Source organism: Larus michahellis, chromosome 8, assembly GCF_964199755.1.
Source record: "Larus michahellis chromosome 8, bLarMic1.1, whole genome shotgun sequence".
NCBI lineage: Eukaryota > Metazoa > Chordata > Aves > Charadriiformes > Laridae > Larus > Larus michahellis.
The window spans coordinates 48,077,232-48,104,137 of NC_133903.1; the positions used below are offsets into that span (position 1 = coordinate 48,077,232).

The following is a 26,906-nucleotide window of genomic DNA, read 5'->3' on the forward strand; positions in this document are numbered from 1 at the left end:
TGTGAGGTTTTCTTCACTTGCTCATCTCGTGGCCGAGCACTGGATGCCTGCCTCATGTGTCTGCCCTTAAAAATCCAAGATGTGATCAGTGCCAGCATGAGGATTTCAACAGGCTGAGGTGACTCACGTCAGAGTCCTCTCTCAAGCTCTCTTAGTCACTACCATATTTCCTAACATAAAGGTATTACATGTTCAGTATTCAATACATACTAGAACCGCCGGTTCTTGGTTTAAACTGTAGCCATTTATGCTCAGCTTATCGCACTGTCTGCTTTGTTGTCCCCAGCATCTTTGGGGTGAAAGAAAGGGCCACTTATTGCTTCCTGGGGAGCTGGTCCATAGGGTAGGAGTGACACAGCAGACCTCCCATACACCTAATCTCATGTGTCTGAGATACCTCCAACCCCTTGTACTCAGCAGGAGGGACCCACCAGGAGTGGTGGTCCTCACCTCCGCCGCACTCTTCCAACTTTGCTGTCCGTCGCATCGGGAGCTCATCCAGTTTCACACACTCACCAGGGTGCTCCTTCTCCACAGCAGCGGCTCTAGGACTAATTGCGTAATGACGTTGCTGGAGTGTGCTTCCCCTCCCCCAAAACAGCTAAACAATCGTCGCTTTTCACTGCCACAGTCTGGAACCACCACCACATCCCTCCACTGACTGTGGTTTTGGCAGCTGAGAGACTTTTCGTTTGTTTTTAAACATAGCACCGCCTTTTTTTTTTTTTCTTTTTTTTTTTTCTCCTACCTCTCTTCCATTGCCGTGCTCTAACTGCCAGCATCAATGAGTTAATTCAAGGGCAGCCATTTAATTCAGAGAGCTGTTTGCAAGGTGAAGCTTTCAGTCATCATTCGTGGAAAAGGAAGGATTCCCGTGTCAGTGAAACAGAAAAACTTGGGGTCCATCAGACTGATGACGTAGCTCCAGATTGGAATCGATTTGTTTGTTTTTGATAAAATCCCTTCTCTCCTCCTTGCATGTATCAGTTAGGCAATGATCAGGTTTTGCAGCAAAATATTTCCATCTTTTTTTTTTTGTCAGAATTTTGGGTGCAGTTCCAGTGTCACAGAGCATCTGTGAGACCTGCTGTGGCAAAACTGTCTGAACAAGACAGGAGTCCTCGGCGTTTTGTAAGGTTTCCAGACCCCCAAACCCAGCCTGTGTGATTTTTGCACTCTCTCAGCCTGTCTCAACTGGCACCAGAAAGTTTTCAGCGGGACAGCAGGTGGCATGAAACATAGCTGAGCTGTGTCTGGTCATGCTTCAACTCTACCTACCCCACAAAAGGTCTAACCCACATTGGCTTTGCAAAAGACCCAGTTTTTTTAAAGGAATCTTTTAGGAATGAGTTCATTGGCCCCGCTAGAAACTACTCCGCAGAGCCGGGTACTAGCTTTTATCTCTCCTTTGAGCCCACCAGCAAAGCACACAATCACTCCCAAAGCAAACACATTCCAGCATGGCTACCAGCAGATGAAATAGCAGGCTCTGTTGGCATGGACGAGGTTATTGCTTGAGAAAAAATTGCAGGATTGGACCCCTAAGGAGTGAAAGCCGAGTAGAATACGGGACTGACAGGATGTTATGTGTACTCTGCAATTCCACTGTGTCCACTACCCGCTCCATGGCCTGCTAACATCTCGCCCTTGCTTTTTTATGAAACAATCCGTATGTTTTCAACTCAGAAACAGAATTCTTTTGAAGTTTAAAGGCAGTTATGTCACAGCTGAAACAGCTGTTCAACAACCACCCAAGCAAGAGGCAGTTCACCGGGCTGCCTTTCCAGCGCTGAGCTGGCTTTGTGCATCTGTGTGTCCCAGCGCAGAGGAGAAGCACGAGGAAGCACGACCAGATGAAACCCTGCTTCACAGCGTGCCTGTGGATGGGTTTAAGCTCCACCACATGTCACTGTCTGAAAGCTGCTGCGTAGTGGACGTTGCCTGCCTCTGCTGCCCTGTGGTCAGCAGTGACAGACCAGACATGGGCTCTTGCAAGGTGGGAAGAACTGGCACACTTGACCATTCCATGGATTTCAGAACATTGTTTCAACACAAGCGTGTAACCCTCAGACTTCTGCATCTGTGAATTCAAAGAATTTAGGATGAGGTTTCTGCTGGCCCAGGGCTCTTGCCTTGCTGGTGTTAGCCATCGCATGGGCTGAGCAACCCTAATGAGGACAGCATGGCCATCCATAGCCCTTCACATGGCTCCCCAGAAAGCTCAGGCCCAATGCATAGAGACCTCAGAGTAAAACAAGACCCTTATAGAGATCCTCTAGAGCTTGCAGGTCCCCATCGCAGCTCACCACCCACTGGTGCCACACCAGGCTTTGTTTCCTGGTGAGAGGCTGGTACCTGGGCGTAAGTCACAGACGGTCTTTTTGGTACCTGCAGCACGTGTTAGCAGCACCTTGTAACTTCCTGCAGTGTGATGCTCTAAGTGTGACTTCAAGACTGCTCTCATGGAAGAAATCATGGGTAAAAGAGAGTACAGTTTATTAACATTAAGCTGGAGATGGTGCCTCATTTCTCCCAATAAAGAGAACAGAGGGTGGCAGACATTTTCATCTTCAAACACTGGGTCTTACTCGTGAACCCTGTTTTTCAAAACAAACCACAAGCCGATGACCTCTGGCATGTGGTGTGCGTGCCACAAGATGTGAATAACACCATAAATACATTCCTGTCAGCCTGCTTATGGTCATTTCTCATAACATCTTGGAACAGCACAGAAGACCACACTGAATATGGAGTTTCCATGATTAACCAATGGTTTCCAGTGCTGTGATTATGGCTTAACCAAAGATTATTACCTTGTGCAGCCCAGCACTTCACCATCATCGTCATCAAATTATCAGGTTGCAGTGACATTTTGCTCCACACAGTGATTGCGCTCAAGGCAAAGTTGCTGAGAGAGAGGATTGAGTTGGGGTCTTCAGCTGTTGGAAGTATGGGTGGATTACAAGAAGTTTGATTTAGATAGGGCCCATCCATTAGCAATTATTCTTCAAAACAGGCCTTATAAGCTCAGAAGGAATGAGTACTTAAAAGGCCCTAGTTATAGAGGCCCGTACAAAAGCTAAGCAAAGGCCAATTCCTGGCCTCAAAACCGGGATGAACAGGGGAATGATGCTGCTAGGAGAGAGGGGAGGTGCAAGTCAACAATGAAACTGTAATATCAACAGTGTAAGCAACATTTTCGTCCAGAGCAGAAATGTTGATTTTTCCATTCATTGACATTTAAACATTTCTGCTGTTTATCAATGACAGATGTATTATTATTTTGGTACTTAAAAATTAAAAACAAAATTGAAAATTGGGTTGTTTCATCTAAGGATATTTATTTTGTACAAAGCCAAACCATGTTGCTTTTTTTCATTCTGAACTTACAGTATGAAAGAGCATTGTAACAATAAGTCATTCGAAGCCAGATTTAAAAACTATACATTTCTGTCTCATAATGGACCCTTTTGAGTTTACCTGATATGCATACACACACACACACGCGCGCGCGCACACACACACACACATATATATATAAAATAAAAATGTCAGCCAAGGTTTGGGGTATTCACTGAATGTCTCAGCATCACTCAGTCCTGCAATTCTGACAAAAATATGTTATGCAAATGATGATGGTGGGCTCTAATTCTGGGAAATTGTAAGTTTTGACATGGTCAAGCTCTGGGCAGATCCTTCTGTGGAAGTGTTTTAGGTGGAGTTACAGCTCATTTTGCACTTCATCCAGTTCCAAGCTTGCCTGGCGAGTTCTGCCATAACACATCCCTGCCACATCAGAGATATTTTTCATGGTCACAGCAAACAGTGGAGCTGCACAAACACTATGAGTCAGTCATTGTTGAGTTTTGGGTGTTTTTTGTGACGTGTTTTTTTTTTTAATTATTTTGAAGTTGGTCACACTTCATAGAAGACAAACTGAAATGCCTTTGCAAACATTACACAAATAACTGGATTCTCAGGGCAGAAGCTGTCTGGACCAAGCACAACAGCATCTGTTAAAATAGCTGACAACGAGTCACATAAGCTGGAAATATTTCTCTAAGGGAAGAGTCAGTCTGGGTGGCACCACGGAAGGAAGCAAACTTGGGTGACAGCTTTCAGACAGTGCACGGTACATGAACTGAATCCCATCTTGCATGCTTTTGAAGAGAGAAAATGAGGAGACGGTGGACTACATGCATAAGCTTCATGCTTTTTAAAGAATTTCATCTCCTGTGGTTGGAGAAACCCATAATCCTGCAATGCCTGAGTGAACGTTGTGACAGGAACCAGTCGCTGGTTGAACCACTTGACTGGTATTACACAGAAAGACCACTCAGAGCTGAACTGTCAGGTCAGCCTTGTCCAAGAAAAGATTTTTAGGGCATTTCTTTTTTTATTCTAATCCTCTAGAGTATTTCTAAGTTCACTCTTTGGGGCGAATTTCACATATTCTGCTTTTATGGAAACAGCTTCTTTAAACACTAAATGAAAATGTTGCCCTTTGGTGCTTTTAATTCACTGTCTTTGCAGTAATTCGTGCCAAAAAAAGGAGGAGGCAGGGGAGCCTTTATAAAGCTCTATTAATTGAAATAAATGAGCCATGCTTCTGAGAACAGTGTAGCATAAAGGAAGGGCTGCCTTTTGAATCCTGCTCCATAGCTGTCCCTTGTGATTTCAGGCATGTCATAAAACCAACTGTCCACCTCATTTTCCCACCTTATTAAGATGGGGCTGAGGTTGTTGCCTTACCTGACACCTCTGGGTGTTGTGAAGTCTGAGTGAGTGCTTCAACAGTGCCTGGAAGAACTGGAGTTTTATTTTGAAAATCGTAGCAAGCGCTAGCCTTTCCCAAAGAGTGGCATTTATGAGCATGCTTTCATTAGTCCCTTAGTTTTTTCATTTTGAGTCTGGAAAAATGTGTTGAAAATCATTTCACTGGAGCCTCTGGGAGAAATCAAGTTTCTTTCAGAGTGGGAGCCCTGGGAGAACATGGAGTGTTGAGGTCAGCTCTCCCAACCCACCAGACAGCAATGGAAAGCCCCCCACTGGCTTCAGGCCGGACCCAAAGCCCCCCATCGGCTCTAGGTTGGACCCAAACATTTGACTTTTCCCCAACTCTTTCATTTGTACGTTAGGGCTTGGAGAAAGAGGAAGGTGAGAAAGTGAGAGAAGTATGTGCCTGCTCCCTTCCTCCTCTCCTTCTCCCCAAAGATCATTACCATCCATCCAACTTTTTCCCCAGATATGGTATCATTTGCGTCTGTGACTAATCTCTGGGCAGGAGAGAAAAATTATTTTGAAAGTTCAGGAGAAACATAAGCCAGCACATTTATGAGTGTTTTTCTCCTCTTCCCTGCCTCTAAATGACTAGAGCTTTATTATTCCTCTTGACCGCATGCTGAGATAGGTACTTTCCTTTCAAGCAGAGCCTTTGCTGGCAGCATGATACGGAGGCTCCAAACCTGGTATATGCTTTTGTCTTCATGTCTGACTCTTCCATTAACACCCATACTTCAGCCTTTCCCCCCGCTACTCCCTTAGCGTTAATGCTTTTGGATAAAGATGACCCAGGAAGGCTGAGGTTTCAAGGAAAGTTGAGGTAGGTATTATGAAGAGAAACCAACCAGGTCTTAGAATTTTATTCTCTCCACATGCATCGTGATTTCACTTCATATGTCTTTTTATAGGCCCGCTCAGCCACGTCTGGGAAAGACCTAGATGTTGCTGTGTTATCATTAAGCCCTTAGCGATGGGGAACCAAGCCCCAGGCTCTGCATAGAGAGATGCCTCCATTTGTGCTCCTTCGTGGGCTCCGTAGTGGCAGATCGGACTCAATGCACATCGCCACAAACAGGGCCAAGACAAAAATGTTTGGCTTTTCATGAACTGCTCGCATTTCCCTTGGAGGAAAAGGCAGCAGCAGGCTAAAGTCATTGTGTGGGTTGGATCCTGCCCTCAGGGCCATGCTTGGCCCACGCACAGCCAGAGAACACAACCAGCATTGTCCACCCTACAACCACACAACCACCACTATTGTGTTTGCAGTGCGCGCGTTATCTGAACTGATGTGTCTTCAGGAGGATCCTTCTGGTTGAGGGATGATATCACAGACTCTGTGTCCACTTTTGGTCTGGACCGTTGCTAAGAGAAAGACAATTCCTGGCAAATTCCTCGAAGTGCTTGCTTCCTGCAATTTGGATGAAGACGGTTTGTTCAAGAAAGATGGGTAGGTGTGAGTTTCTGCCTCTTCCCCTTTTGAGAGTTATTTTTGCCAGTGCAAAATAGAAGATAATAACGCTCCCACTAAAAATGAGGTGAATGCTCCAGCTAACGTGAGTGGGTGGAAAGGACTTCACACAGGATGAAGCTGGGGACAAAGCTACCCCTGCCAAGACAAACAGCTGCAGAGATCTCTGGAAAGGAAAAGGGCCATACTTCACTGCTGTTCAAATAATTCAGCCACATAGAGCTAGTTGGGGCTGTGTATCCGTCATGTTATAATTAAAACCAATGGCTTTCACATGAAGAAAGAAAAGATGCATCATAAGTCATGCAAGAGGTCTGGAGAACTGATATCATTAGGGCAACAAACTGATATTCCTTAGGACAATAAAGATACGGGGCCTGTGCAAATCAAAGCAGAAAGCTCCCACTTTCCTTCCTACATCTGTCTTTCATTTGCCTTGCCTCTATCTGCCCGTTGTTGATGTTTTCTCACATTATCTTGGTCCCTTTGTTCAAACTGCATTTCATTCCAAGAAGGCAGGGAGCTCCAGGTGTGAATGAGGGCTGTTAGCGTGAACTCACTGTCGCAGTTATTATTGTTATCATTCCTCTGAAAATCAGCCCGATGGAGGTTTGGCTCCGTGTAATTTGTTCTGCCGTTTTAACTATATCCTTGTTAAACGTGAAAACTGGAATAAAGTGCAGGGCTTTGGATGATGGCACCCGAAGGTGCAGCCTAACGAAGTGCTGGCATGCTGTGGAGCAAGGTGTTGGAGATTGCAGGGTTGGGACCTGCTGCTTGAATGAAGCAGGTGTTCAGGACTTAATGCAAAGCCCAGGACAGTCAGTGGAAGGCTTTTGGCTGGACATTGGCTCAAACTCTCACCAAAGCTGCACGCAGAGTGGTCTGTTAGGTATACGGGCTGTTACGTAGGCACAGGTTAACTCAAAGATGTACCTGTTGGGATTTTGAGTCCTGAATCCTTTTTTACATCTTCAAAACTATGGTGGCAATGGCAGAACCCTGGCTTTGAGGTCTGCCCCATCATCCTGATGTCCTGGTACTTGAACCTCACACAGTGGTGCTCTCAAGGCATCCTCGTGCTGACACAAAGAGCACCCTTAGGTGCGTGAGATGGCACGGGCTGGTGCAGGTGTAGCTTGTGTGGCTGCTGGGCACCTTTTTATCCCGGTCTGAGCATGTTTGCACTGCTGTTACTAGCTGCCCTTCCAAACCAAATACCTGAAACTCCCTGAACGTACAGGGAGATATTACAAGGATTTTCTTTGTAGTGGGACAAACTGTATGTTAAAAAAACTAATACAGAATTTGTAAAGTTCAATAAGAAGTTTAAGTGTTTTAAATGTTAAGACCCCAGTGATATTAAGTAATCATATTCCCACCATCCCGCTATTTAGCAATCTAAACACATAAAATTTTTCCCATTACTATCGTTTCCATCACTGGCAGCAGACTTGGGGCTGTCTGGTTATTTTTGTCTTTGGACATCCTCTATGATTTTTGGAGTTCCTCTGGCTCCACCTACACATCCAACTGGGCCCTGATGTTTTGATATATTTCCCAGTGGTCCCCTCTGCTCCATTTGAGCCCCGGGAGATGCTATGGAGCTCCTTTGCGTGGCGGTGTTGGATGGGCACATCTTTGGGATGAGTCTGGAGCTGGAGGCACAGACTGCCGTAACGCTAAGCTAAACTCCGGCTTGGTACGACATGTTCAGTCCCCCCACAAATCGGGTGCAGTAGGAACAGCTCTGCCCGGATTCAGAGGTGATTAATCGCGCGGGCAATGATGTGTTTTCCTTCAGATGTGCTGCCTCAAATACATTTGCCCGTAAGTCGTACCGTAGCTTCACTTCTAAGACGACAGTGGTTATGTGATCATGGTGTGCTGCAACTGCCCCTTAGCTAGCAATTTTTGAAACGGTTCACAGGGGTTTGGAGGTCTCAAATATAATAATTGCTAGGAATTTCATGAGTATCTATCGCCTGCTGGGCGTCAGGCAATAGATAACAGGGAAGCTATATTAGTACCTCTGCTCAGGGAGAGCTAATAAGTTCAATTGTTAACAAATACTGGCAAACCTGCACTGAAGGTGAAGGGGAGAGATGTGCTAAAACAACCCCCACACGTGCTCACAGCACAACGTGCTTTAAAAAAAAAAAAAAAAAAGATACTTGCCAAAAGAGAAAGACACACAGGCATTTATTTTATGCTTGAGTTCTCTGCTAGAAAATGACACCCCTCCGCAAAAGGCAAAAGGTCTCTTGAGTATTTTTCCCTCATTTCAATGCTCATCAGGAAGAGAGGACCAAAACCACTCTGCATTTTAATTTAAGCCTAAACTGCTTAAAATTAAAATAAATGAATGACTAAATAAATACACAAGCAAGCAGGCTGCGCTTGGGCACTTCTGCACTGAGCTGCTCTGCAGAAGCCATCCATCCTTAGCCTGGACCAAAGGTGGGTGCAGGACAGTGGTGCAAATCTCCGCTCGGGGACATCTGCCTGTGGTCCACAGGCCCTTAGGGGATCCCTGTCCTAATTCCGCAGTCTGCAATAGGCTGAGAAAAGGTGTTATATGCGTTACAAGTACCGCCGGGGGTCTGCACTCTCAGCGCAATACGAGAAGGTCACAGGCTGAAACAATTGGAAACCACTGAGCAGGCTGAAAGATGGAGAGCCCGCAGAGGCTTCACGTAGCTCCATGCTCCTTCCAACCCGTTCAGCATGGGGAGCACTCGTGGGTGGCACGCGGGTGCTTTGGGAACTGAAAAGCACTGATCCAAAAAGGAGATAGGCTGCTGGACGGCATGGCGGGTACTAAGCTGTTCCACAAGAAACCCAATCTTCTGCCCTGAATTTTTCTCATCGCAGCTTCCCCTCTTTCCGGTGCAAATCTATAAACAGGAAAATCTCAAGTTAGAGTAAAAAGCTGCAATTACAGTCTTGGAGTACAGAGAGAGGTCAAGGGAAGGAGAAGCTTAAGCAAACGGCACCGCTGAGCCAGTATGCGTCTCTGCTGGCTGAAGGTTTATATCGTGTTCAGACCTGCGGCCGAACAGGACCCTTCAGAGCAAAGGACTTGGCAGACTGGGACCAGCCAGGGCCAGCTGGCAACGCGAGACTGGTCGGGGCAGGGAGCGTGGGGTTAAGAGCTCGGCTGGGCCACATGGACTCGCCAAACTGGCTGCAAGTCCAAAGATAGCGACCGTAAGCAGCTTTGACCAGCTAGTTGGTATTTCAAGAGAAGGGCTCTTTTTTAACGATGTTTTTAGAGAAGTTCCCCTCTGTGTTGCAACAGCAATTCCTTCCTGTGCCATGGTTAGCTCAGTTCAAACCAGCTCAAGGGTCTGAACCTCCCACTGCATTTCCTACGGTGGATATTTCTAAAAACGGCTTCGCTGGTGGAGTCCTCTCAAAATAGTGTGTTAAAGAGCGAATGATTTAGCACATAATTGAGAAGCAAACAATGATGCTGCGATCAGCAAGAAGCCTGCAATGATGTCAGCTACAGGGCAAGATTTGGATGCAAGAAAGAGGAATATGCCAAGAAAAATTAGTAAATATCTGTGTCTTTGTATCTTGGTGTGGAGAGGTAGCTTCTGCTCCAGCCCCGACGGAGACAGAGTTCCAGGGCTATTTTGTTTGCCAGCAGCAACAGCAGTGGTTCAAAAGACACCAACTGTTTGCACTGGAGAAAGCGCTTCCCGCTGCCACCAGGAGCGAACGCAGATGCTTCGTCTGGGCTTTTCCACACACTCCAGCTAAGTTTGAGCACACAGACCGGCCTCCCGGCTCTGCTGCCCCTTGCCCTACGTGAGAGCTGACTTTGTGCTTCCCCGGGGCACTGCTTGAAGACTAACAGCAGTGACAGTAACTAATGTTGCTGGTTTCAATGTTGTTTTACAACCGTGAGCGTCCAGGCTAATGGATTTAGTAGTGAGGGAAGGGAGTCGTTAAAAAGAAAGAGCTCAGTTCTGTTTTCACTCAGGCTGACAAAGGCCCAGCGACACTGCAGAAATAACATCATCTTGTAGAGGCTGTTGGGGTGCTTTCTTGCCTGTCCCTTGCTGCCCGGGTGAAGCAGCTTGTGGCACAGTGTGGGCTACTGGTGTTAAGCCTTGCTGGGTTGGCAACGCTGCTGTCCTTAGCCCCATGGAGCACTTTCTTGCTGCCCACACCCTCTTCCTGCTCCACCCATCCATCCATCCATCCATCCATCCATCCATCCATCCATCCATCCATCCATCCATCCATCCATCCATCCAGCTGCGGTCCCATACGCCACTGTGTCTGCCCCAAAGGTTGTGGGACTCACCATGCGCTACCCTGGGCAGGGTGCAAATGAGCAGATGTAGGACTGAAACACCCCAAACTTCTCCCTCTGCCTCAGTCTCATCCACATACCAGAGTTTTCCCCCTGAATTCAGGTCAACGTCTTTTAAGATCCCTGCTCCTGCAACCCCCTACTCCTCCACACCCAAAAAAATGCCTTTGTGTTTGGTTTTTTTGTGTGCTTTCCCGCTGAGCCTTTGAAATGGTAGCGGCAAGCTCCATTCCCAGGTCCTGTATCTGACAGTCAAAGCCTTTCCCTCTCCTCAAGCCCCGCTCAAACCATGCCATGAGATTAACCAAGTGGCTTCTCTCGAGTGACACACATCAGAGACCGAGGCTGCTCCAGACTGACTCGTTATGCATCAGGTGCAGCAACTTCTCACCAATAACCAAGTACATAAGACACATTCTCCAGATCTCCACAGGAATGGACTCGACAAAACCACATCATTTTACAAGGAACCTTCCCTAGAGTATCGCGTCCTCCATCCCATGTCTTGGGCAGAAGGAAAGCAGCAAACCGAATGCTTCCCTTTTTCAGCAATTCCCTAGCTTTTAGTGCAAAGGAAAGAACCTAGACATACAAGATTCTTGAGCTATGGATTTATAATAACATTTTATTAATATATTATGCTACAAAAATATTTTGACAAAATAATATTAGAAAGCATCTTTTTATTACACTCTTCAAAACAGTTCACGAAAGCAGGAGGCGGAACAGGAAAAAATATTTGAAATACATTTGAATTGAAAACTGACAATCATGCAATTTAAAATTCAGTGTGAGCACGAAGCTGCAGGATGGTTAATCGCTCCTGTAGAAGAAAAGTACTGACTACGCATTGGAAAGACCTCTCTACCTGTAGCTAGGTTAAGGTGCCTCCTGAAAAAGCTACTCACAGGAAAGGTTGCATTTGGGTTGGGAGAAAACACACATGCATGCACGCACACAAACACACACACACACGCACGCGCGCTCTCTCTTACACCCTATGATCGCAAAATTAGGCAATTATCTTTCTGCTTCAGTTAAGCTGAACCAAGCTTAAATTGAAGCTGAACTCTAGCACGCTCCATGGAACATTGATCGCTTGAGAGATATGACAAGCCCATATGCTTTTTGGATATAATATAGAAATATCTTATGGTACTAAGCAAAGTTTGGAATGATAACATTTATGCTGAGATAATAACTTTGGCACTTTGGTTTCTCTAACATAAATATATGATGGGAAATTCCTCCCTAGCAGTGGTATATGGTAATGACTGGGTCATATAATTTGACTAATCAATGCACTAAACATAGATTAAGTTCTCTCTCTTTCCATCTCTCTCCCGCTCCACAAATGTATACTGAAGAACTTAGATAAATATACAACCCTGTACCTTGGGTGTTCCTAAATTACAGTCGAGCTTGGAGGAACGGGAAGGGAAGTTCAACAAAGCAGATTTTTGACACCTGTATAAAGCATAGTTATCATAAATCATGTTCATCATTTATTGCCAGAAGAGGTATTGCATTATTCAACAGCCCAAGGGATTGCAGAGAAACTACATCAGTCATAAAATATAAAATACCTTCTGTCCCAGCTTGCTAACTGGTTCTTCAAGTGGCAATGCATGTTAATATAGCATCCACAGTTAAACGTAGGCAAGAAAAGCATTAAAACAATGCAAGAGTGGAAGTTAGATCTGTTGCTGGTGGTATGGGATATTTATTCCACCACGGCAAGAGCTTGGCAGTTAATTAGCATTCATTTATAATGTTACAGTTACAGATAATATGAATTCTATCGGTATCAGTTGTGGCTGCGTTGAAAAGCTCAACCTTGCGAATATTCAGCATTTGACTCATCCAAAATGACGTCCTTGATTGCCAGACACTGCGTGACTCTCCTGATTGTGTTTCTCAGAGGTAAACAGTATCACTGGTGTTTGCTATTATATATAGTGGACATGGATATTTTTGTTAAATACCCTGGTCCTGGAATCTTGTGATTATATGGGAATCTGAGCTTTCCTTCGGAAAAAGAAAACAGTCGGTTTCTAGTTTTCCGAGAAACCCACAGGAAAAACTGAAGTCCCATGAAGCTGGTAGTCAGCGTTACTTCTAGAGCACGTTATCAAATCTGATGCCCGCTTTTTAAACTCATGGTGAATATAACCACGATCCATAGCAACGGATGCGCACAGATCTGTGCTAACTAGTATTAGTGTATTTTAATTAATACAGGGCTGCTGTAGCTAGTAAATAATCCATTTTATCAATCACAGTGAGGGGTCTCATTTTCTAGTATTGCTTTGCTTACAAGCCACAGATTGAAAACAGTTACCCTAACTCGTACCTTAAGGTAAAATCAACAGAAAAAAATAAACGTTTGCTTAGAGATCTGTGTTGAAGCCGTTCACGTGGGGTTCCTGAGCGAGGACCTACAGGAAGCTACTTCATCTTTTATTTATTGTAAGGAAGTCGTGTCTTCTCCCCTAACCAGAGGAAGCTCAGAAGACCAGGTGAGCTGGGTGCTTTTAGGTGGCAGAAGTCAAGCGTGTTGACCCCAAAGCCAGGAGCCACCTTGCTTTGAACCCCGTGCTGCAGGGGGACAAATGCGGGGGGCACCAGCGCAAGGGAAACTGGGTGAGCTCCAGTAGCATTCATTCATTTCACGGGAATTACGGACAAAATGCCAGGAAACGCAAATAAGTCAAAACATACTTGTCACATCCAAGCTATTTACATACTGTGATAGTCAAACATCCCGCGGTATCTGCGCTAATGAATATGGAATAGTATGGTCCAGTGGAGGAGTGATTCGGAAAAAAAAAAAAAATCTCATCCGTGCCCAACGGAGCGACTAGTCTGTGCGGTATAATGACAGCTGTGAGCATGGAGATACCTGTGTGCTCCTAATATTCCAAAAAAGCCCCAGAGGCTTATGGAGAAAGCCGCAGGTAGGGAAACTGCAGAACTGTAATTTCTAATCTTGGTCCCATTGGTGTTTTTCCTTACAGTTTTGAACAAGTTATTTCTGTTTTTCTCTCTGCCTTATCTTTATGCCGTCTTGTCTAGTCACACTGTAAGTTTTCCAGCACCTGGAATTATTTCTGGGATGGTACCGCAGAATCATTGCTGGATTCGATCAGATAACAACAAATAACATTCCTTGGTTTTTGGTTTGTTGGCTGTTCCCTTTTACTATGTAACTTATCATCACCCTTAAGATTTGCCTACCTTATTTCCAGTTCTGTTTTTGTAAATAAGACATTATAATTCAGTTCTGATCGCTGTCTTGAATACAGCAGGAGAGCCAATCATCTTTTAAAGGCGTTAAGGTTGAATTTGAAGATCTGTTAAGCCATTATATTCAAATGGAGGCATTTCTAGGGCAACAGCTCAAATAAAATGGAAATGAAAGTTCTCAAAAATATGTTTCCAATATCCAGCCCCGTGCAATAAATATTATGCAAGGTGAATGGCTTCTGTCCAAAACTAACATCTCTAATCTTCCGCTAGCCAAAATACACAATATAAAAGTATGCACAGGGCGTGCTTGAAGCCTACATTTGGGGCGAAGCTCAAAGTTTTCCATTCAGCCTTATCAGCTGTTGTGCTTGGAAAAAAATAAGGGTGGCTTATAGCACTGTCTGCTGTACCCACTTAAACCGACCACAAATCTACACAACCTTCTGTCAAAAACAGAGCAAAAGCTGGAGGTCATAGCGACCAGTAAGTCACAAAGAAGTTATCTGTATTCTCCCTGGCCTTTGCAAGGCAGTGGGTTGGGATGTGTGATGGAAAAGCTCGGTATTTCATCACAGTTTCAAACAAAAATATGTGCCTTTTGCAGTCTAATTATTTCCTAACCTGCTTTCCTGAACTAACTGGTAAAATGACGAACAAACCGTGAATCCTAAACCGTCTCTCACTGCGGAGACTTTAAGATTGCATGGAATCATCTCGCCAGCCCTGGCAACCATGCTGTAGGGCTGGTGGGAAAGTGACATGACTGTTTTCAGTCAGACTTTTATCAGTATTATTACTATCATCATCATCGTTATCACCTGGTATTTTTTTCAAGGTGAAAAAGCACCGCTTTTTGGTAAATAAAAGTTTGCATTGTATTTTTTTGAGCCTTCTTTTTTAACTAGGATGTTTTCATCATGTGTTCTGGATTTTTGGTTTGTAGATGACTTAGAAAGAAAACCACTATTTCAACCAAAATTAATTTTCTTATTGAAATCCAAAGGGATTTTTCATCATGTTTTGTTGGGGGGGGCAAAAAAAAATCAACATGCTTTATTAAATGTTAATAGTTTTTAAGATGGACATGTTTTTTTTTTTTCCCATAGATGTTGTTCATCGCATTCATGAAAAGTAGCTGCTTGGATAGGGCAGCAAATTTTTCGGTGAGTGTAAGGTGTCACAGCGTTTCCACCTGAGTCAACAGAAGTATCATAGTCTACAAATGGAGGAATGTTCTGTACATCTCCATGATGAAGGTTTTAATTTGATTCCTGTGGTACTCAGGAGATTTTGGCCAAGCCGTGATTCAGCATGGAAATACCAGCTCTAAGCAGCATAATAGCAAGACGATCAGGAATTTGTAGATGTTTTTTGCCCTCCAGGTTGTCCACCTGCATTAATACAACCGGTACAATGAAGTTCTATAGGTTAACAGGATACTACACCTTTACACCCTACAGACAGACCAAGTTCTGTTCTCATTTAAGCTGGGAAAGTTTGTAGGCTTGTGTTTATCTAACATGAGGGAGAGAAGAAAATAATTCCAGTGGGATTATTCCAGACTTTAAAAGACATTTTTTATTAAGAAAAAGCTGTCTTAATTTGCGTTAGCTAATGAATTAATCCCAGGGCAAAGAGGGAAACTGGTAATTTCCAAAGAAGTTAAATAGTTTAGTTAAAGACAACAGGGGAACTTAGAGGGTTATCTTGACTAATGACTTACTAAGTCGTATAAAAATAACTGGGATTTTAGGTTGTAGCAGCTTACGTGAGTTAAAAATGCACCTATTTTTCTAATGGGCATAGGCCACAGAGAGCAGGATCTGCCTTATTCAGTGTAAGCTATGCTAATGAGATTAAAAAAAAGTAAAATAAAGGAATTCGCCAGAAATGTACTTATTGGACAGTTGCTGTAAAAAGTAATCATTAAAGAAACCATCTGGTGTCAGTTCAGACATTTGCAGAGTTGTCAGTTAGAAAACAAATATAGAAAATATTAATTTATCTGTTTCACCATCGCTACTGATTAATAGGTATGTTATTAACATATACAACAAGAAAAATAAGTTTACCAGTCGAATAAATACATTTTTTCTTTTTCTTTTTTTTTTCTTTATATGAACATGTATATTTTACAAAACCCCATAGCACTATGGGAAATAAAGATCCTTCTACAAAAAGAAGATGTAAGTCAGTGTTACAATAAAGCTTTAGAGTTTCAAAATGTATCTGGGCAAAAGGACAAAAACCAGCTAGAAGGCACTACTGATTCTCTGAGAAGGTCCAGCTTGTAACCGTTGTTGTCTTAACCTCCCGTTCATTCATAAATTATCTCTCTCCTCTACTCCAAGGGATTGCACGTAATACTAATGTGGTCAGGAAGGCTGCAGTAGGTTCAGGAGAAAAGAAGCTATGGCCACGCAGAGAGGAGAAGTTATTGATGGCCATAAAATGCCGGCTGAAGCTGAGCTTGTAGGCTGAGGCTGGGATGGGAGATCTGAACGCGGTCTCTGATCCAGCCGGTTTGAAATCCAAATGGGAGGTTTGACTGTGATGTAGCCGTTGGTTATCCTGATATAGGAAGGCAACGTGGTGGTGCTAAAAGAAAAACACAAGAGAAGGAAATTAAACAGGAGAACTCTTATCTCTGCGCTGTGAGCTGTCACTCTACGTGGTAGCAGCAGCAACAACAACGACCATCACAATTATTATTACTGTTCGCATGTCTTAGATGTGCAGGGAGAGCCCCAGGGGCTGATAAGTGTGATGATCTGGAAACAGCTCTGATTCCAGATGTCCCTCAGCTTCCGGCTGCTGGTAGAATACAGCCAAAGGAGGGATCACTCTTGATATATCTAACATTGGCACTCCTTTTTTTTAAGCATCCATTATTGCTCAGCATCAGACTGTGATAGATGTATCTTTGTGCTGACCCAGGATGACCTCATTCTTACGTTCTTAAGTACCTTCTTGCCACCAAAGGTCTCAAACTTTGTCGTGTCTCAGAGACATGTCTGACTCACCATGGACTGGATACTAAACCCAGGAGGGGCCACAAAACATGTTCTTCCCTTGTTTCACAAGTCATAAGGAATTTCTCTGGATCCCCTTAACGCAACTGATAACTCTGAGCACAGGAGACCAGGCAGCTTTGTTTCTTTTCCTGGCTTTAGATCTTTTGATCAAATCACAATGCCAAAACCAGACTCAGTGTGAAGTTTCCCTGTCCCTGTATTTGCCTCAATAGCGGTGTGATTGCTTATTGATTGTAGCGTTAGTCAGTACTTTGATTTGAATTTGTAGCTTGGAATTCAGCATGATTCCCATGACAATGAAGGTCAAAAAGGTCCATTTACAATTGATTTGGAATTTTTAACTTGTAATCCCCGTTTCATAAAATGCTTCCATTGCATCCATTATTGCATGATCCACAATCCACCATTTGTCACAGAGCAGCACAATCGAGCATGCAAACTGTGGAAGGTGGATTCTGGACTTACTTAAAACCAAGGCGTATCGCTGTGGAGCAAGGAGGAAAAAGACAAGTTGCCCTGAAAACAAGACGTGACATTAATACCTGCAGATTCACTGTGTTACTTTTAAAATCTTCCATAAAAGGGATTTGGAGGCACTGAAAATGACGGTCAAATGTTTTTTTAATAGGGCAAGAAGCTATGCAGTCCTATAAATATTTAGATACAGTATCTGAGATCCTGACCTTGGAAGAAAAAGGCTGTGTCTTGCATAAGAGCAGATAAAAGGAACAATACCTTGCTCCGGATTCTTGCACAGAAATAGAACTTAGTAGCACTGAAGGCTTTTGTCTCTTTCTGTCTAAGCAATAACAAGATAGCTTTTATCTCAGATGCTTTAAACGTCTTGAGTCAACCACAAACTGTGAGAAGATCAGAGTCCACCCAGAAGAGGCCACTGGTAAACACACACACACGGGTCAACATCAAATCCAATAGACAATCACTGCACATGACTCTTCACCCCGGGTTTTGGGATAATCAATTTCATTTCTTCCCACACCCTTTATACTGTCACCACATCTTCTGTGTGGGATAGTTGTTCTGTAGCTAGAAGTGATCTTAACTAATGTGCAATGAACCAGAATAAAAAGAAAAGGCCGTCTAGAATTAAAGACATGGGAATTGCTTCGTGGGAGCAGATAATCCATCTAACCAGTATTAAGTCTTTGACAGTGAGAAGCGGTGCTCATTCCAGAGGAACACACTGCTGTGAATAGAAAATTCTGAAATCAAGCCTTGCCAGAGAAAGCTCTTATCTAAGTTCCCATGGTGAGCGGTTGGTTTATGTCTTGAACTGATGATACCAGACACACAGCTTTAGAGCTTCTGCTATATTGCATCAAAACTGCTGCAGACACTTAATACAAAGGGTTGATCTGGGAGAAGCTAGTGCCGCTTTTTCAAATTTATCCAGCTTTTTTGAGTGGTTAATTTAGTGCTGGCAATGGCCGATGGCTGATGCCAGATTAGGCACTGTCTGTCCAAGCTCCTGTAATATATGTAACATCAAGGACGAATGGTCTTCCCACATCATTAAAGCCTACATACTTCTGACAAAACTACGTACTACACGCTCTGAGTAATTCAGCAGAAATGCAGTCATCCTCCAACTTCTGATCCAGACCTCATTTATCCTGGTGAGTGATGCTGCGGTGCACAGATCTGGCAACGCTGACAGTGGGATGACAATTTTGGGGTTTCTCCCCTGTGCCAGTTTTCCCTAAGGTAAGTATGGGTAGGCCCTTGTACTCATCTTTTGGTTACAGTCTGTCACTTTACAGAACGACAAAATTTGGCCCTAAGTTAAATTTTAAACTCCAAGGAGGTTTCAATTTAAAAACCATTGCCAAAATGCCATTTAGACTTGCAGTTTGGGTGTATCCTGCTCCTGACTCACTCTATGGCCTTGATCCTCCAGTGAGGCTAAAATGCGCCTTGCGCAAATTGTCTCTCTGCACCTCAGGGATGTGTTGTGTGAGATGTCGGATGGGGGACACAGGCTGGCCAGGGAACCCGTAAAACAATCATGAGCCCATTCATCAGCCAACTACCTCTAAGGGATTTCTAAAGCAGCCTTAAATCAAGATTTTACATTTCCTTATGACGTTTCCATTTTCTGGTCAACTGCCAGAAATGTTTTGTTGGGTTTTTTTGTTGATTTTTTTTCCCTCCCTTGAAAACAGGTATTTTTTTTCTCGGGGAAAAAAAACCCTATGGTTTACTTAAAATCCCAGGGTTTCCTGTCGAAAGACCTGGGAATTTTTTACTGCTCTTCTCCTCAGTCAGTGAGGTCATTTTCTGGTTTCAAGACATTAGATTTCTATAAAGCCTTCCTTGTGAAGATAAATGCTCTTAGGTGGGGTTGTTCGTTTCTTAAAAAACCCTTAAGTGCTTTACAAGAGAGGAATGGTGCTCTTCCATTAATGTGTACAAAGCGGGCTAATGGCAAATGAATCACCGTTTATCCATATAAGACATTTTCTTAAATGCAACTTTACTTCTAGCATCCTTGCCGACTGCCAAGGTGGTTTATAGATATTCAAAGAGAACGATCCCTTTTACCAAATGCTACAAATCTCCTTGTAAAACCTCCAGGTTTGTAACCAGGCTGTTTCTATAGCAAATGGGGAAAGAAACTTCTCCAGAAGGTGATTCACCTAATTCTAGTGCAGATCTCTGGGGGATATTTACTCTTGCTCAGGGTCTTTCTCTTCCTAGGGGTTACAGAGGGGCCCTAGACAGCCAGGTTAGATTACAACCTAATCTTAGAGGTGGCCCTGGTGTCAGGAGATGACTTCTCCAAACCCCCTCTGAGCACATTCGCACATGCACGTAGGACCTCACTGACCCTTGGACCTTCCCTAAGGATGAGGGCAGCAGCAGAGTCCCCTGAACTCAACTGGAAAGTTTCCACTGTCCTCAGGGAGGTTTTGATCATTCCTGAAATCAACATAGAGAACAATAAAAATGAATTGCAAATCTGAGGGATAATGATCTAAATTATTATCACGCCTTCTCTTGCCAGCCCAGGATATTCTGTATTTCAGTCTTTCGTGTCTGATAAAAATATCTTTAATAAAACATTCCACATGATCTGTGGCGAACAGGCAACTACTGTCTCCACTGTTCATACCTCTATTTTTTGCTTCTGTGTATGGGATTGTTTTAAAAATTTGGAAGACTCCAGGTATCTTTTAGCCAAATGACCTGCGGTATCATATTCATGAGCTTGTACTTTTGATCAGATAATAGGGCAGTTTTTCAAATCAGTGCATTAGTCATACATTGTCTTACCATCATTAGAACATGTAAAACTTTCCCAAAAAATGGGGCCCCAGGCAGAGGCTTTGTGAAGAGACCCTTCTGAATCCAATTACATGATTCAAGTCCTCTGCGCTAGGGGCATGCTGGAGCACCTTGATGATTTGGGAGCATTTTAAAACTGAAAAATAAAACAAACATACATACAAGCCTTTGGGGGAATTTCTGTCCTGGTTTATCTTGCAAGGACTTTGCGAGGAGCTCACAAACTAATTGTTAGCGTGAATTGGTTTATCCATATAAGCAGGTCTCATCTGACCACATCTGACACCACAGCAGAATTACAGATGATAGGACCAGGAGGGACTTTCTGGCCCATGTGTCCCAAAGACAGGAACAAGATCTAAACCCTTCCTGACATTTATGTCTAATCCAAGCTCAAAAAAACCCCCTACAATGATAGCAATTCCAGAGTCTCTGCAGACATCTATTCTAGCATTTCACCATTCCTGAAGTCCAGAATTACTGCCTAATATTTCACCAAATCTCCTTTGCTACATCACAAGTTCATGACTTCTCATGTCCCCACGGACAGGTTTATTCCCTTCCTCATCTCAGCAGCCCTTCACGTGTTTTGAAGACTTAACCATGTTTCACGTCCGCCTTCCCTTATTTAAACAAAAAATCCCACCCGCCTTTCTCTGCAAGTCCTCAGGTGTTCCTCCTCCATCCTTTCTTCTCCCTCCGCCCCCCACCCCCCGTCTCTCCCTAGGTGATCTGCATCTTCTCTGGAGTGAGATGCCCAAAACTGGAAAGAGTAGGTCTAGCTGAGATGTCGCCAGACGTCTGCAATCTCTAGGAAGCTGGTCTTTTCACTACTTTTTGCCCCCAAAGTCCAAACTGCCGTTATGGTCCCAGTAACTGTTCTGAAGCTCATGGAAAACTGACGGTGCTCTGAGGGGGTGAGGACCGACCGAATTTCAGTGATATTTCTCTGTATTTTTAATCTGTTGCCGTGCCTCAGTCCCAACACGGTTTCTGTTGAGGGCGGAGAGAGTGACCCTTTTAAGCATAAGTTACAAAATGTTTGGGGATTTTTCTGGATCAAAGGAGCTATATAAACACATGACAACTATTTTTAATAAATGTAAACAAATGTGGACTCAGACAGCCTTTCTTACAATAGCATCTGATGAAAGAAGCTTATCAAGACAATGTGCCAGCCCTGAAAAAATGCATGTTTCAATTGAAAACCTAAAGAGCTAGTAAACCCGAAGAAAATTTTTGAGTAAATACAATAATGACTGTTTTGCATTTGTGATTTGATGTTAACCTTATGATGGCTAGGGGTTTTTTTTTAAATGATATTAAGCATATGCTTCCTGTTTCTTTTCAAACAAATTTTGCCCTAGTTTTTTTTTTTTTCCTTTTCATTTAATGAACAGATGTGAAAGGAGTTGATCACGTTATTTTTCTGGTGATCAGAAATAATGTTCTGCTAGTGAAGACAATTATTCTTGGAACTAACCAGACCTATTTATGTCACCAAAATTTATTAATCAAGATTTGAAAAATACATCTGCTTAAAGCACTGGGACAAACGCGTTGCAGTATGCAAACAAGGTGGCTGGCCAGAAGTCTGACCACACATTTGGAAGAAAAGAATCGGTGCTCGACCAAGGGGAAAAAAGAGTACGTTGGGGGAAAAAAATCACACTAGAAAACAATCGCACTAGAAATATCTCACAAGGAGTCAATTGTGAAGACCACTCGAGTAACCTCTTAAAGGGAATGTGAAGTCCCCATCTCCTGAAATGTTCATATCAGTAGCTGATGTGTTTCTGGAAGGGATTCTTTAGATCAGCATAGGCTCCATTCCCCCTTTTCCTATCTCTCCATCGCTCCCTTCCTTACGGACACTGTTCATGCAGCCAGAGGGATAAATCCTGCAGGATGCTGTCTCCTGGTCCCAGACTAGAAGGATGCTAAGCACCGCAAGCACACAAGCAAGGCTAGTATTCACATACCTACAACTCAGCACGTCCTAGAGCCCTTTGTGGGATCAAGGCCAAGAGGCTCATGGTTTTGCAAGGTTCAGTTCATTAAAAAAAAAAAATAATCCAACCTGGATCTGATTAAGGAATCCAGTTTTGGTCCAGAGGAGGCCACTACGTATTTGCAGTAGTGTAGTAAACTGCTTTTGCACGTCTGAATGAGTAAGCAATATCATACACTGGTTTGTGGCCAACAGAGAAGACAGGGGACGAGCCAAAGAAGAGCCTTATCTCTACTATTTTCCCTTTTCCCCGGGGTTATTGGGAGCCCAGATCTTTGGCCATTTTCCACACTGCAAACATCCACCCTCTCCGGGAGCAGCACAGCCGCAGAGTCGCGGGGAGGCTGCTGCAGCCACGCTATCGATAGAGGGGTCAGCAACATCGGGAGCATTTCAATGACCCGTCGCTGTCGATCTGAGGTTTCTTTCTGATGAGACTCGAATGGGAACCATCTTTCCACCTGAAAGGAATGTCAAGCTCTGATCCAGCCTTATTTCAATGCTCTGGTTCCTCTAGAGACTGACAGCAAGCAATTCCCCTCCTCGAAGTGGGCACCTGTGCGCCTCCGACCCCTGTGCAGAGGCAGAGGGCAGTGCGTGTCCACTGATAGAGGTCCATTCCCCCAGCCCTGCACTTTGTTAGGACTATGTCTGCCGTGGCTTATCTCTAGGAGAAAGAAGAGGATATTGAGGGAAAATCATAGAATAGAATCATAGAATGGGTTGGGTTGGAAGGGACGTTTAAAGGTCATCTAGTCCAACCCCCCTGCAGTAAGCAGGGATGTCTTTAACTAGATCAGAAAATAGGAAAAGGGAAGCACAAGTTTCACCAGGCATTGGCTTGTAAAGGACAGAAAGCTGTGAACAAGCATGCCAGGACCCCGAGCCACACTGTCACTGTGTGCTCAAGCACAGGAAGGGTGGTGGTGGTGAGCAGGACACTGCATGCAAGGATGGGATGGTTGGGGAAGCAATGCGAGGCACCAGCCTTTTCTGAACATGCAGGACCCGCATCTGTCAGCAGCACCTGCATAAGATGCCATCAAGGAGAATCACAGGGAGTCCTTCAGATGGCCTGGCCTTTAACAGGATTTAGAGGATGGGATTAACTGTAGCTATCTCAGATGCAGCCCTATAGTTGAAGCTATTCAGCTGTGTTCCTGCTACAGTTCACAGAGAACAAAACGTCTCAAGAGGACAATGCTTTGCCCTCAAAGGCGTGTCTCAAAGGTAGCAAGATGAGCTGCTTCTGAAGATCTCTCTCTCTCAAATTCAGGTCTCCTGAACCCTAGCTAAGCTCTAGCTGCAGTGATGGTTTTGACTGGTAAGGACAGATTCTTAAACTGGGATGAGGCCACAGGGTGGGAAAGAGAAGAACTGCCCATTCTGCAGTGCAAAAAGCAGCGGCTGGGGGGGACACAGCTCCCTTCCTCGGTCCCATAGTAGCTCCCCAACAATGGGCATGGCAGGGCTTGGTGTCCCCTCTTTGGGGTCTTGGTTCTGGGCTTTGACTTGATGGAGGAGACGGTGGCTTGCTTGGCCCAGTGTCTCCAGGGAGGCCACACTGGTGTAAACAGGAGGAGGCTCAATGTTGAAATCTAGCTCAAATACCTCTGGTGCAGTTTTGACCTCCTTTCTGGATGGGCCATGGGCTGGAAGCGAGGAGAATTGGTTTTTATCCCCATGTCACCCACCAAGGAACCATCAAAACCTCGTTAAATCACTTTACTTCTATTACTCCCCTGACTCTCGTCTGAGTCAAGACCTTGAAGCGTTAGTGTGACACCACCGGCATTAACCAAACATGAAGCGTTTTGCAGACTCTCATTGTGATTTGCAGGTCCCGATTGCTCAGGCCACCTGCAAAATGCCTCCGTGATGACAAATTCAGTGACACTGACAGGGGCATCCTAAATTGCACAGAACATCTTTCAAGCCACAGGTGGTGCAAAGGTGGACGTGTGGATGTAGCAGGCAAGGAGGGAAGGAGCAGGTGAGAAACAACTCCAGCACGGCCTGAGGACCCTCTTCTGAAGTGACCTTTCAGCATGTGGGAAAGTCTCCTGCACTTAGCTTTTCCCCATCCCCACAGGAGACTGCGTATGGCCCCTTTCAACCTCCCACCCTGAAATCCTTCAGGAAAACCCTGCAAATACAAATCCGGCACCCACACGTGTGGCAGTGGCAGAATCAGGCCCAGCGCTCCTTTCCAGACAACTTCAGAATGGTGTAAAAACACAGAACGTTGTAAAAACCAATAACCTTTGAAGCACACCCTCTGAGTAATTACCCCATTCCCATCTAATGACTTAAAGATGTTATAGTCCTCTCTGATTTGGCAACAACAAAGATTTCAACCTTATTAAAACCAGCCCGTCAGGAAACTACATGTCATCCTTTAAAAAAAGGAAAAAAAAGGGAAAAAAAGAGGGGAAAAAAAAAGAAATTAAATTCTTTAAAATCCCTGTGAACAATAATTCAAGATACTGTAGCTGAAGACGCATGATTTGTTGTAGAGTGTCTGGGTGGTCCCGAGGCAGGAGATGACAACATTAGCTCTTTCCTTTGCCCTTCTAAGAAATCCTTTGATGATTCTCTAATATCCTAGGAATATCCCCCCGTGATTCTGCACTGGGACGAGGCAATCACAGAGCCGGGATAATGCATCCCAGTTCTACCCAGGGCCTGGCCCTTGCTAAGAAGAGATAGCTCAGAGCCCTTTGTTTCACCAGTTCCACAGAGACATCTGAGCCAAGATGTGTTTATGATAGTCTAAATAGTGATGTGGGCTCAAAACCATCCACAAACTCACCCCCACCCACTGCACACATCTGGTTGTGTACCTGATTAGTATGCGCAATTAAAGCACTCCTCATCACGGCTCAAAATAACCAAGTACTTGTTTCACTGGTCCTTGGACAGACAATGATTGCAGGTTTTACAGCCAAAGTAAGCAAGAACATCAAGGGTGCACACACAGATGGGCTTAGTATTGTAAAAATCTTGCCGGTGATGCAATCTGTGAAGGTTTTTGGGCAACCTGATGATACACAACACAGAGAATTCATCTGCTGGTGCTGCAATCAGGTGGTTTTGAACCAAAACCCAAGCATGAGTAGAATATCTATCTTTTGTCCGTATTTTGCAAACTGCCTGCTCTCACCAATACAGCCCCCACACGTGAAACAATTGGCATTTTTGGGGTGGTCAAAACCATAATCCATATTTTACGTCTTTGGGTTCAACCTTTCAATTAATTAGAAGCAGAGTGACTTGGTCTGCCCTCTCCTATGCGCGCTCAAGTGTTTGTTTGGCATTGTGTGGGCCCTACGGCTCAAATATTTTTTGCAGATGCACAGAATTAGCCATGCATGTTTAGATGTGCTTGGGGAACACATACGCTCATAGAGATGTATATATTTGACCTTGTCACTTTCTTGTTAAACACTGTAAAAGATATCGACTTTCCCCTCCAGATTTTAAAATGATTTAGAATAGGCAGTAGTGGGGTAATACCTAAAACATCCTGTCAAATTAAGTATTTTCTCCAAGACTGTTCTCTAAGACACACAATTATTTCAGCTAAGAAGATGCCTGTGCAACGTATTAAGGAAGAGAACGAACAACCAAAATATAAACTGGATTAAATGGATGTCCAATATACTGCATTTTTCCATTTGATTTTAATTTTATTTTTCCTTCTCCCTGTTCTTTTTCCATCTCCACGTAACAGTTTTTCTCTCCGCTTAGCCTGTATCACATTTTTCTCTCTAATTCACTGGGCTCACTTTCCTGCTCGCTGCTTGTATTTTTCCAGAGTCTCTTTTAGTAAGAATAATTAAGGTTGGGTCAGATCTTTGAACCTGTTATTTGGAGCAGTATTGAATTCAAGATTGTTCCACTTAACAAAAGCACTGGCTTCTTTTTCTTTCCAACAGACCCACTCTCAAAATAAAAAATAGAAGGTTCACAGGGCATATCTACCAGGCAGAAATGCCAAGGACATTAAATTGCTGCACTGCCCACAAGGCTTGGGTTCCTCCTGCTGCTTGCAAAGCAACGGCAGTGATAACAGCCACAGCATAAACTTCTCCCCAAGCCCTTCCAAACCCTCTGAAAGCCCAGAGGTGCCACCGGTGGCTCATAAAAAGCTGCTCGTTGGCTTGCCCGGCGGGAAAGGCTGCAAAAGCTTTCCCTGCCGGGTGTCATAACCCAGACCCTGAAGCGTCTCTGCAGAACTGAGCGTTTCTGAGCGTGGTCTGCACCACGTCCCCCGATGGCAGCGCTCCGTGACACGTCCCCGGCACCCAGCAGCTCACGGGCTGGGCTCCCTTGCCTTCCAGCGTGGTGGGCTCCGGCCCCAGGTATAATGCTTACTTTGTTCAGTTAAGTTATTCAGGAATTGTAAAGAGGAGATCTGAGTGAAATCGGAATTTGGCCTGGCATTTTCATAATTGCAGGAACCTGGCTTTTACAGCATTAAACCCATATGAATTTAAATAAATCCTACTTCTCCTTCATCCCAGTGAGTAACTGGACCTAGACCACAGCTAGACCTTTGGGGTCCTGCTGGGTTTTCAGCACGAAGTGCAGCCCACGCTGCCAGGAGTGTCAGGGAATCAAATTTCCTCCCGTTTCACTCTACCATGAATCCGTCTTCTCAGATAAACCCACTACCACTGTACAACTGTGGTTAAACCCCTCATAGAAACCAACTGCCCACCACAA

At 44.2% G+C, this 26,906-nt stretch overlaps 1 protein-coding gene across 1 annotated transcript in view; it reads right to left on the bottom strand.

The window, feature by feature from the left end:
- Positions 1 to 14,853: 14,853 nt before the first annotated feature.
- TRABD2B (TraB domain containing 2B) overlaps positions 14,854 to 26,906 on the bottom strand; it is a 302,420-nt gene continuing 290,367 nt past the window's right edge. Inside the window, exon 7 of the mRNA XM_074597780.1 lies at positions 14,854 to 16,424. Coding sequence (XP_074453881.1) covers positions 16,202 to 16,424 — 223 coding nt within the window. The 3' untranslated portion in view covers positions 14,854 to 16,201. The remainder of the gene's footprint in view (positions 16,425 to 26,906) is intronic.